Below are 13,475 nucleotides of genomic sequence, written 5' to 3' on the forward strand. Positions count from 1 at the left end.
GACAAGGAGAACTCTATGGAGGGAATGCAATAGATAAACAGTGCAGTATTTAAAAAAAAAAACACAAATTCCTAAGACAAATTACAATTTCAGAATTGATAGATCATCATCAAAACAAATAACCTCTGAGTGTATCGCTGCTCAAAACAGAAAATATGTACATGTGCTAAACAACTGGGGTCTTTACCCTCTGGACTTCCAGAACTGCCCTTTGCTTTTCCCCAACCTATGCTTTCCATGCATCGACTACCGCTGTCATAAAAATATGGTTCGCACATCTGGGCATTTGGCTGTGCTGTTCTTTTCTCACTGGTTAGAGGCGGCAGACCCGAGTGCAGAGAACGGCCCGGGACCAGGGTTCGATTCCCGACGCGGCAGGGTCTTGGACCAGGATCAGCGGACTGATAATTCTCGCATCGGTGCCTACTCCGACCAGGGAGCACACTCGGCAACTCTGGGCATTAGCTTGCCTCATCTCCACAACGGCCCCACACAAACGCCGGGGATGCCTGGTTTCACCCTGGAGACCCCCAGGAGGGACTATCTCACAGGGAAAGCCAGGACGGGTTCCCCAGCGGTCTATAGCGCTACGAGGCCTCCGGGTAGCAGTGCGCTTTACAAGACACAACAATTTACAATTTACAAAAATTTCTCGAGGGTTTTGGACGCCGGCTTCCCGACTTCAGTTTGTTTAGAACCCGTGACCTCTCACAACAGTTTTAGAACTCTCACTTCAATTTCCTTATAGTTTGAACTTAATCCTGAATAAGATATTTGTTCAAACTCAAGCCTGAACAATAAGTCAGGCATCTGCTGACTTTTCACAACGTGGTAAAAGTGCAACTTCTCCAGGCTGAGCGCGCGCTCATAGGTGGACGCAGAAACTGTCGATGTAGAAGAAAGTGTGTTCTGCGTGATTAGGGGTTAATTATTAATGCGCAACCATTTCTCAACGGGCTTTACTTTCGATGCACAATGTTCTGGGCCTTTTGGATACGAAACTTAGCAGCAAGATCTCCTTTCTCCAGCTGTTGCAAATATGCGTAGTTTCTGTTTCTCTCTTTTGTGTCTTCTCCTCTTCGTTGGGCAAACAGATGGACGCAAAGCACAGAGAAAAGGTAAGAAGGCGCCATGATGTGAAACTTACGACTTTTTGCTTCAAAGCTCGTGCTATTCAGACCAAGAGACAGAGAGAGTCACGTGCAGAGCTGAATGTGTCCATGTTTGCCTATCCTGGAAGTTCGTGTCTGATTTGAACAGCTGCTAGGTACTACTCTGGGTAACTAGAAGTGGTTTGATATTTCCAGACATGAAATACCAGACCCGGAAACACCAGACCCTCTTTTTACCAGATGCAGATCGCATGGTGAGGGGCTGCAGGCAGACACCAACCACTCCCTACAGGGCAGCAAGGGAGTCACACAGCACTTCCCCATGGGTCAGGCCAAAGCCCTCCACCCCTCTCGCCTCACTGACCCAACACAAACTGACCCCGTGCTGCCTTTTACTCCATGCTTAGATCGGGTGGTAAATGGCCATAGAACCCTTCCAAGAGCCAGGGAAAACGTACCCAAAAGGATCTGGTAATCATGAGACAAGCAGGTTTTTTTTCCATTCCAGGGAGTTGAACTTATGAACTGCATTAACACATGGGGAGATATGGAATAGAATACCCACCTCCCCAAGAAGTGAACTACTGCAATGAGGGGCTATATACATGCGATTGCTATGTAATGTTTTTTAGGGTCAGATAAAGTATTATATGTAATATACAAGTGAAAAAGCCATAACATAATATCAATAAGACAGGTGAGGGATGTGTAAAGTTTTCTTCTCACTAACAATGTTTTGCAAAGTTTTCAAAATCTCGCCCTCTGAGATTGTGCAGCTTCCCGGTTTATGCCTTTGCTACCGTTTTTTTCTTACATTGTGAGGTAACGTTCAAGGCTTATCAAGTTAACTTTCACTCTAATCGAAATCAGCGAAATTGGAAAATGCATGTAGAATATGTTTCATTTTGCTGAGTTTTGTGTTATGTGTAATTCCAATGTGCTACGAAAGAACACTCATTTAAGAGAAGTAGAAATGTATATTGCATAAATTGTTACCATAGGAATGCTGTTCACCCTTTATTGTGAAAGTAGAACATTTCATAACCACTGCAAAGTTGAAAAGTTTTCCCTCGAATTTTGCAAAGGTTGCAAAAACAAACTTCACAATTTAATTTTCAATGCTTCAGTCTTCGGTAGTAGAAATTTGAGAATGTCTATCATGCGTCTGCCACACGTACCTGCCTGAAAGCATTCAAAATGATTGAATGAACCCTTGTGAGAGAGAAGGCTGTGCCTTGCCTGGTTCTGCTCTCGGATTGTGTGTTGGTTCTGGTTTTTAGTCTGCCCTTTCTGTCCAAACCATGGCGTCTGTTGCAGATTTAGCCTTCGCTCCTTGAAGAATCGCCTCAGGATGAATGGAGGAGGTTTAACCCACTCATCTGCACGAGAGGGAGGTTCACGAATTCGAATACATTAAATTAACACTACAAAGATTAAAATATAAGGTCTCAGTAAATCTTGGGAAATACAGGGAGGGCAGCTAAAATGGCCAGTGGTTCCCAAATCTACTTTTGCATTATCTAAAAAGGACACAAATGTGATGTAGATCAGGTTGAATTCATTTGTCTTTTTTGAGTGAGTTTCGCGTATTAAGGCATGTTTTAAAATGGATGGCGACATTTGGTGGATTTGCCTTGTAATTTGTTACTGCATGCTTAAATGTTCACTGCTCACTGACTGCTGGGGTGAAGGAGGAGCACTTGGATTGACCTTGTGTTGGTGTGGTGTTGTCTAGGAGTGCTCAGGCCATGGAGATGAGACCCCGCCACCAAAATGGTACACACACTGACATCTGAATCAGAAAGTGAGATTTCATCTCTGGCACTGATCTGTGAATATGCTTTTATTTTAAAGAGAACTATTTAGGGAAGGAGAATAATCTCTTGGCTGGGCGGGGCTGGGAGTCCTGGAGTCAGAGAGAGACATAGAAAGCCTAAAGAAAGTAGTTCTGTTGGTGAAGAAGCACTCCCTTAACTAGAACTTCCTTGGTCAGGGAGGCCAAGGAGTCACATATTCCTTGTCAACAGGATTCCTATGTGCAGTCTGCTCTCTCCCTTGAGGTATCTCTTCGTACAGCTATAACAGACACAGGGTCCTGATACAAGACTGTTATTGTAGTGTATTTTGTAAAGCGCACAGCTACCCCAACGGGGCGTCCCGGCGCTGTATAACGCTGTGAAACCCTTCCTGGCTCTCCCTGTGAGATGCCCCTCCTGGGCACCCCCAAAGTGAAGCCAGGCATCCCAGTGTTGTAGGGGCCGTTGTGGAGGTTAAGCAAGCTATTGCCCAGAGTTGCAGCGTGGGACCCATGATTAGAGTAGGCGCAGAGGCGAGAATTATCGAGTCCGCAGACATTGAGCCCAAGACCCTGCTGCGTCAGGACTTTAACCCTGGTCCCGGGCCTGATCTCTGCTTCAGAGTCTGCCGCTCTAACCAGTGAGCCACAGTGTGGCTCAATGATTAGAGCGGTAGACCCTGATGCAGAGGTCCAGACCGGGACCAGGGTTCAATTCCCCGCCTGGGCGGATCTTGGGCTCAAAATTCCACGGACCTGATAATTCTCACCTCGGTGCCTATTCCAATCATGGAGTCCCACTCTGCACCTCTGGGCAATAGCTTGCTTAATCTCCACAACGGCCCCCGCAACGCTAAGGATGCCTGGCCTCCACCTCGGGGGTGCCCAGGAGTGGACGCCTCACAGAGAAAGCCAGGATGGGTTTCACAGTGGTATTTGTACAAGCGCCTTGAGACCCTTGCGTGTGAGTAGTGCGCTATCAAGTATCTATTTACATTTTATATTTACTTCTCCACTGTTGTTAGAGCTTGGGTCTTTTATGCCACTCGTCCCTAGCCTTAGTTTGCACTGAATTGCATGACTGGGTATCAAGGATCTGATATAATGCTTTTAAGTGACCACAGAATTACTGTATTTAAATTGTTTTCTTATATTCCACCCCTTATGGTTCTGTCATTTTCTACCGAGGGAGAAGCTAGTGTGTGGTTCCTTCAGGTCACTGCCATACTATAAGACTGTTCCAAATATGCAACTGGTTTGGGGTCTGTAGCAAATTCGCTTTTTTGTATGGTCTCCCCAGATTTTTCGGTTTTTCCTAGAACCTATTCTTGCTGGAATTAGAAATCTGTTTCCTTTACTCTGCTAAACAGGAGTAAAGTGCCCTTTTCCCCCGTTTAAAAATGGTTAACTTGACTTATCGCTGATTGACATACTAAACTTGCCTAAAAGTCCCTACAATATGCTATAGAATTTACACCCAGGGCCTGGAAGATATATGGCACCTGTGAGCTGCAGCACTTATTGTCCCATTCGTGTGTTTGGTCTGAAAAACATGGCTTCAGGTCCATCATGTGCTTTAGCAACTAGAAGTATATAGAGATGCCTATTATAAAATATTCGTGCCAAGAACCTGTTCATTGAAAGAAGCACCACTACTTATATCAACATCATTTATTTTTGTAAAAAAGTTGTTATACTTCCATAAACTAAACCTTTATACAACTCAGTGTAAAAACTCAAACCACTGTCACTTTTTGTGGAATTGACACAAGGGTATGGATGAGTGATGGTAGCACTATAGGACACTACTAGTTATTGAAGTCATAGCTTCTGTGATGAATGGTTTAGTCTGGGAAAAAGTAAATGTGCCCCATTTCCATTAATACTACGACTCATTTGTACTTAAATATTCGGATTGAAACTGGTACTATAGGTACCTACTGCTCCAAAAACAGATTCAAGAGTGAGTCGCTAGTATACAAAATGCATGTCACTCTTTACAAATCTTACAGTGCCCCTTTGTTTGGTAGCAAAAAGCTTTCTAGTTCACAAAGAAAATGAGTAAGTAGCGAGTCATAGCTGTCCAACCTATCCAAAGCCAGAGGGTCAGGGCATGAGCACAATGATGCTTCATGTTTCAGAAGCTGCTATAATCTAGATACCGAATATTGCAGGTGTAACCCTTCCAATGCCCCGGGTGAAAAGGACCAGTTTAACACTAGACACCACATGATCATTGTGTTAGACATTTTTAGACAATCAGCACCTGGGAATCCTCATGGGTGATTATCCGCGCCCTACAAATTCACATAGCATAACATAAACATTTTTGGGTTCAATAACAAAAACAGACAGACCTGGCCTTCTCTACTGGAGAAAGCTGGCCCGGCCTCTTTGTAGACTGATAATATTTAAGAGTCCTTGGAAGAAAGCTGATGTCGCCTTAGCGCACTCAGCAAGCACTGATAATGAACTATTGAAATCACTAAATTTATGTCCTGGAGCATTACACTTGGAGGCCAGCGGGCTGCCCAGTTCAGTGATATATGATCCTGCTTAAGGTGAGGCGCAGCAACCCTTTGTTCAGCACATTTCTATCGGAAACAATTTGTCTCTTACCAATTCTTGTCACAAACTATAGACCTTGTTTCACTTTTTTACAGTTAATGGATAGCTTTATCCTCTTGCCAAAGATGGGTGTCTTATGATGTCTCTTGAAGGTCGGTGAAGAGATGTATTTTCTGCCTTTTGTCCCTTAATTTCCATGACTACAACAGTCATTGATCTACCTTAGCAATATTTGCTCGGTTTTATTTACTGATGAGGCTGGACCACCTCTTCAGTATCCTACTTCTAAAAGTGAGGCTGAAGAGTGCCCCACTACAACCTGAATTAGTCTTTTCCTAAGGCAGGTTATAATCCCACTCACCAATTAGTTCTCTGCTCTTGGCAGCAGCTCTTCGCTGTTTTCCAAGTCCCACTAGATTCATGCGTAGTAGGACCCCAGCCCAGCCATGGTACATGAGGGTTGTGCGGAATGAGATGCTTCCCCTGCATTCAACACTTGTGCAGAGCCAACTGGAGACCGCAAGCTTTGTTCAACGGAGGAGAAACCTTTCTTTGTGTTCATCCAGGAGTTTTCTGAGTCCTAAGGTTAGTGGTCTTTCAGTTATCGCTCCTGCACTCCCTCACACATCTGTCACCTCACACTCTTTCCTGCTAACAAAGTACATGTTATGTGTTACTTCTGCATCACCAACCCCTCTGGCTACTGTTCTCCCAGGTACCTCACTCAACAGACCTAATATAACTCTCGCCATTCATCATAATATATCAGTCGTAGCCTGGATCAACTCATGTTTCATAATCAGGCAATTCACGCCAACAACAAACACCACAGATTTACCAGCAGCTGTGTCAAAAAACAATGGTGGGCTGTGATGCTGCCCAGAGTAGTTACCCCCAAGAATTAGATGATGTCCATATGTTACTACGCTAGTCATAACCCCAAGCATACTTCTTATTCAGTGGATAAAACTGGCTCCCTGCATAACGAAAGAAAACCCCCCAAAAATCCAAAATGTTCTTATGGATTGTAATCTGTACACGATTAAAATTCTAAAGTATTCACACTTCATAATTCCTAAAGCTAAGCGAACTGCATAGGCGTTCATAATGGCTTGATATGTGCGCTTTCCGTGTTTTACAAGAGGGGAAATTAAACCTTTGAGTCTGATGGATGAGTTAAACGAAATTAAATGGTAATGTGTTCTCTATAATCTTTATAACTTGGGAAATGCTTGCTTGTATTATTTTACATATCTCCTGCAGAAACCTTAAGAAAATGTAACGTAGAATCCCGGGTTGGAGGTAGTGAATCTTGGTGTAATTTAACACGCTCTCGCCATACCGCCTCTGGTTAATGTGTATGCCATTGATTTGACCTCCTTTCTCAGCTGACAGATAATGCTGCCTCGCGCACCCCCGGCCGAGAGGAAAGCGCGGCGGGCTTTGCCTAGACAGGTTGTTCTAGTCAATGCCCTCAGAAGCTGGCACGGGATCATCCCTAGGACAGCGCGTGAGTGATGCGCTGGCTCCTCAGGGCCCACTCGTGTGGCTCGCGCCAAGCACGTCAAAGGAGATTAAAGCCGCTGCCTTGGAAACGGCCATGCTCGGAGCCTGATAAAAGTGCGCGCGCGCGTGTGTGACACTATAGCGCACGGTGGCATTTTGAAAATATCGCGAGGTTGACTTTCAGAGAGTTCATTACACACTTGCTCCAGGGTTGCTTGACAGAAGGAAGGCCTCAGACGAACCGCACATGAACAGCGCAAGAAATTGTTATTTTTCGTAATTTTGCAGGAGAGCCCTTTAAATACAGCAAACTGCAGACTTGTCTACCGTCTCTAGCTGGGATGGATACAGGTTAATAATTCATTGTCAGAGGCCGCAGATGGTCTTTACAGGAAAGTCCAACGTGGAAAATCACTTCTGCTTTGCACCGCTCTGTATTTTCCCACCTAGTTTCGCATTGTAGATATACTGTGCCGAAGTGGTGTTCCCAGGCAATGTCAATATTTCATCAGGCTGCAGTGCCGACATCTGAGTCCATAAAGCGAAGGGTGGTAAGCACGACTCACCACTTCCACTATCCATCCCCCCCCACATACCCTCCCTCCCCCAAACAGCAGCTAGTGTGTTCCTGCAAAGTAGGTGATAAATATTGATAGGTAATATATTTAATGTTGCTTGATGTGCTTGAAAAAGGTGGCTTGCCCTGGGTACAATTACTGAAAATGGCATGGCTCTAAAAGTAGGTCAAAGAGAAAAACATGATCCAGACCCAGGGAGGCCTGTTACTGAGTTGACAGGTAGGTTATCTGTTTTTATCGTTTTTGCAGATAAGACTTAGTAAAACGTTTTTAGCATAATTGTCTATAACAAGCTTACAGCCAGGACACAAGTTCTAAAAAAGAAGTCGGAGGACTGACCAAGTTATTAGGCAGTATGCAAGTGACATCATGATGCGTGTCATCACAGCACATGATGTCACAACTCATGACAGTCCACATGGCATCATAGGAAGTGACCTCATTGGAAGTGACATCACAAGAAGTGACATCAGATACTAAAGTCTCACACATATGTTTATCAGGTGTATCATGAGTACATTTAAGTGCATTATGATAATTAACAAATGAGATTTGGAGTTGCGGTTGTGCCAAAAAAGTGGCGCAATCCTTGTGCAACATCTGGGAATCTACTAATGCATTTTTTTTGAAACCCCAGCACAAAGAAATTGGCAACATGGAAAAGCCTGGTAGTAGATCTGTTCTGCTTAATTTGTTGTAAAGTCAGCATTTTAAAATATTTTATGGGGTTAAGGCATCTGCTGCAGAGGTACCCAATACATCTCAGGGAATAATAATAATGTGAGATAACTCTGGAGGTTAACACATTTGTTGGAGAGATCTGTGTTTTGTGTGGTCGCAAATTAGAATCCAAGTAGTATAAAACATTAATTTGTCTCCTGCAACACATAATCACCTACTATTCTTGGGGGGTGGGAGTGGATGGGACGGGGCATTTGGGGATTGTTGAAACTCTATTTTGTTGCTACCTGCTTCGGGTTTGTTATTCATGATATCGCAACACACATGGTGTGCATCTTATACAATGTTTTGAGCATAAAGGTACTACTTAATTATGCAATAGTGCTCTGATATGTGTATGTTATAACATATGACCACTGAAAATGCAATAAAATGTTTGTTTTTTAAAAAAGTCTCTTGCAAAGCAAATCATGTAACATGCAGATCACAGATTTTTCTTTTATGTAAATTGGTAAGTGGATCACTGCTTTGAACACAGAGTTCCTTTTGTTACTTGCAGTTCATAAATTGTAACCCTTCTACTAGGCCACAGTGAGCTATGAAGGGCATTTAACTCCAACAACTTGCAACTCTGACAATCTCATGTAACACATCTTGAACATTGATTTGCAAACTTACATGATTTATTTTGAATGGATAATGTGAATGTTATGTAAAGCACTCCAACACTCTGCATTGGGCTGAGTAGCGCTAGCAAAGAAATAAAATAGTGCTATTTAAATTGTTATTTTTGTAAAAATTGGGACAGACAAGCCCATCTGACATTCTTACAGTGCTCGCACTTATATACTGGGACTAAACAAAGTAAAAAGCATGCATCAAGAGATAACGATCTGTGTGCTTTTGTTTCCTCTCTGTTACATTTGCATGTAAGTGTGATGTTCCAGGCCGCCTCTAGTCCGATACTCGATCAAAAGGAGGCCTGATGGCCCTTTAACTTCCGGCCAGCTCGAGGTGAAAAAAGCCCCCTCCTGCCTGCACATTGCTGCTGGGAATAAAAAGCTGACAACTTGGAGGAGCTGTTGAACGTGTCCAGGGCCAGACTTGCCCTAGCGGGCACGGGCAATCCCCCGGTGCGCCGCACGGGTGGTGGCCGGTCTTGGGCCCCTGGGGGCCATTTTTGTTACAGGGTTGTTTTTGCAGCATAGCTTCAAAATCGGCCCAGTAAGAAAATTGTCCGAAAACCGGCCTTGGCAAAGAACTTGGCGGCACTCCCAACCCCACCGGGAAGGGGAGTGGGGGCGGCCGAGCACTTTGCCAGGACCGGTTTTGGTTCCCAGTCCGGAACTGAACGTGTCCCGGTGTCTGAAAATTATACTGGGACAAGTTCAGCATATTTTTGTAGAGCTCAACTTTTTGGCAGGGTTAACGGCGTCAACCCTGTGACAATAGTGGTTGGACTCTGGGTACCCACGTGTACTCCAGACTCGTGCTCTGCTGACAGTTTAAGATTTATGTGACATCGTCATGTCCAGCAGTCTACATTCCCTTAACTCAGGGGAACACTACAACCATTGGCGGCTTATGGAGTGGAACTAATGCATTGTGCAAAAGAAAACAACACAGATCCTCTTGTCTTTTATAGTACCAAAAAGTTACCAAAAGAGCAGAAAGTCAAGAAAATTGATAAGGACAGTAGGTCAAAACCAGTATCAACATGGTGTAGAGTGGGCAGAATTCAGAGTATATAAGAGCAACACATCAGGTTTGATGGGTGCAAATAATGAGCATGGTACACATGAATAGAATTGCCATAGCAACAGAACTAGAGCCTGGGTAAAAGTGCGGAAAGCCTTAGGGTGAGTCTCTTGTGTGGCCATCTGTGGTGGAGCTGTAAGCAGCTGCTTGTAGTTGTCCTAATGTAGTATTATGCCGGAATCCCCTGCTTTCTGTCAGGAATGGAAATTATTCAGAAGCAAGACATACCGTAAAAGTATATATGCAGTAATTGCAGTGTGATCTTTTAAATAGCATACATTGTGTTTCTGTTAAGACTTCCTTGTAATGTCAAAACGTGCCTCTGACAGTTAATTGTTCTACAAAGACAAACCAATGGTAAACTTTTAATTAAATATTTGTTGGGGAGTATACCAGTCCCTACTTGTAAGCACATTTTTAACAAGCATTTACAATGCAATGGTCTCGGCATTATTAAAGGTAAAGCTATTGGCATTGCTCATGACTTTTTTTTTTAAATCATAAATAAATGGCATAGTCATTTACAATGCCAATAGCTTAATCGTTAAATAAATGGCATAGTCATTTACAATGCCAATAGCTTAATCGCTCGCAAATGCATGACCGATTGCATTTACACCCACACAGAGCCACACACACAAAGCCCCTCCCCCACACAAACACAGAGCCCCACAAGCACACACACAGAGCCCCACACACGCACACACACAGAGCCACACACACACAGAGCCACACACACACCCAGAGCCACACACACACCCAGAGCCACACACACACACCCAGAGCCACACACACACCCAGAGCCACACACACACCCAGAGCCACACACACACACCCAGAGCCACACACACACACCCAGAGCCACACACACACACCCAGAGCCACACACACACACCCAGAGCCACACACACACACCCAGAGCCACACACACACCCAGAGCCACACACACACACACAGCCACACACACACACACAGCCACACACACACACACACGCACAGAGCCACACACACACACAGAGCCACACACACACACGCCCAGAGCCACACACACACACACACGCCCAGAGCCACACACACACACGCCCAGAGCCACACACACACACACCCAGAGCCACACACGCCCAGAGCCACACACACACACACACACCCAGAGCCACACACACACACACCCAGAGCCACACACACACACACTCAGAGCCACACACCCAGAGCCACACACACCCAGAGCCACACACACCCAGAGACACACACACCCAGAGCCACACACACCCAGATCCACACACACACACAGCCACACACACCCACCCAGAGCCACACCCACCCAGAGCCACACCCACACACCCAGAGCCACACACACACACACCCAGAGCCACACACACACACACCCAGAGCCACACACACACACACCCAGAGCCACACACACACACACCCAGAGCCACACACACACACCCAGAGCCACACACACAGACACAACCAGAGCCACACACACACACACACACCCAGAGCCACACACACACACACACACAGAGCCACACACACACACACACCCAGAGCCACACACACACACACACCCAGAGCCACACACACACACCCAGAGCCACACACCCAGAGCCACACACACACACCCAGAACCACACACCCAGAGCCACACACCCAGAGCCACACACCCAGAGCCACACACACACACACTGGAGACCAAGCACAGCGAGTGGGCAGGGAAGCAGGGAAGCAAGCACAGCCAGGGGGCAGGGAAGCATCACAGCCAGGGGGCAGGGGAGCAAGCACAGCCAGGGTGCAGGGGAGCAAGCACAGCGAGGGGGCAGGGGAACCAGGAGGCAGGGGAGCAAGCACAGCCAGGGAGCAGGGGAGCAGGCACAGCCAGGGGGCAGGTGAGCAAGCACAGCCAGGGGAGCAAGCACAGCCACTGCTGTCCCTCCTTACCTCCCCGCTGTCCCTCCTTACCTCCCCGCTGTCCCTCCTTACCGTCCCTTATTACTTACCTGCTGTCCCTCCTTACTTACCTACTGTCCCTCCTTACCTCCCTGCTGTCCCTCCTTACCTCCCTGCTGTCCCTTCTTACCTCCCTGCTGTTCCTCCTTACCTCTGTGCTGTCTCTCCTTACCTCCGTGCTGTCCCTCCTTACCTCCGTGCTGTCCCTCCTTACCGCCGTGCTGTCCCTCCGTGCTGTCCCTCCTTACCTCCATGCTGTCCCTCCATACCTCTGTGCTGTCCCTCCTTACCTCCATGCTGCCCCTCCTTACCTCCGTGCTGTACCTCCGTGCTGTCCCTCCTTACCTCCGTGCTGTCCCTCCTTACCTCCGTGTTGTACCTCTGTGCTGTCCCTCCTTACCTCCGTGCTATCCCTCCATACCTATGTGCTGTCCCTCCTTACCTCTGTGCTGTCCCTCTGTCCCTCCTTACCTCTGTGCTGTCCCTCCTTACCTCCGTGCTGTCCCTCCTTATCTCCGTGCTGTCCCTCCTTATCTCCATGCTGACCCTCCATACCTCCATGCTGTCCCTCCATACCTCCGTGCTGTCCCTCCATACCTCTGTGCTGTCCCTCCATACCTCCTTGCTGTCCCTCCTTACCTCCGTGTTGTACCTCCGTGCTGTCCCTCCTTACCTCCGTGCTGTCCCTCCTCGCAGCCCCTCGCCTGCACTTGCTCCAGGACGCCCCGCAGCGCCAGGATGCCCCAGTGATGGAGTTGCCGGCACTCCCGGGACAAGGGGGGGGGGGGGGGGTTGTATGGCAAGTTGGTGTGGGCATGAGCAATCTCACTTTCAACTCCGGCCCAGCGCTATGGGGGACCGGAGAAATATGATGGCCGGCTCACAGGTAGAGACCACCCCATATCACCCGCCCTAAACCACCAAACCGCCTGCGTGCATCCACTGCCCCGAAACTAATGTGCCCCGCAGCGCCAGGATGCCCCAGTGATGGAGTTGCCGCCTTCTGCCCCCACATTGACAAACGGGCAGAGGCTCCCAAACCAGGCAAACTCCCTGCTATCGCCGTCGTCGAAGTGTGCCGCCGGATTAGGAGCGATAGTTAATTTAGCTGCTCTGAGCCGGACCGCGGGGAGCAGCAAGACCAATGTGTGGAAATGGGAGCGGTGGAGGAGTGAACTAAACAGCTGAATCCCGCCGTCCCTAACCAGTGTGCCAAGCAGTGGCTCGTGAGCCGGCCGGCACTCCCGTGCCCACGCCACCCAGGGCCCCATATCTCGCTGTAGGGAAGGGAGGGAGGGGGGGTGGTGGTAGAGGCCGTACTGGGGAGATCGTCGGGGCACTAGATAGTGAAAACACTGGATGTTTCCCCAGGCCAACAGCAAAGGTGTCGGCAGAACGGGTTATTAGAACACGATTCCTCATCCCATTAATTCCCACGGAAACTTTATGAAGGACCATATTTTAGGGGACCCTAAACAGAACAATGAGAAGATGAGAGCTTGGTGAGTATCTTTCCGAAGCTTACCC

General features: G+C 47.1%; 1 protein-coding gene across 2 annotated transcripts in view; it reads left to right on the forward strand.

Annotated features, from left to right (window-relative positions):
- The first annotated feature begins 920 nt into the window (after positions 1–920).
- LIPC (lipase C, hepatic type) overlaps positions 921–13,475 on the forward strand; it is a 607,669-nt gene continuing 595,114 nt past the window's right edge. The window contains exon 1 of one of the 2 annotated variants that reach the window (XM_086959372.1): positions 921–1,118. In XM_086959372.1, the coding sequence (XP_086815498.1) occupies positions 1,040–1,118 (79 nt within the window). In that variant the 5' untranslated portion in view covers positions 921–1,039. Of the gene's footprint in view, positions 1,119–3,547; positions 3,872–13,475 lie in introns of those variants that run through there. The other variant, XM_086959371.1, reaches the window with a different exon arrangement.

This window comes from Lissotriton vulgaris, chromosome 2_2 (assembly GCF_964263255.1).
Source record: "Lissotriton vulgaris chromosome 2_2, aLisVul1.2, whole genome shotgun sequence".
Taxonomy (NCBI): domain Eukaryota; kingdom Metazoa; phylum Chordata; class Amphibia; order Caudata; family Salamandridae; genus Lissotriton; species Lissotriton vulgaris.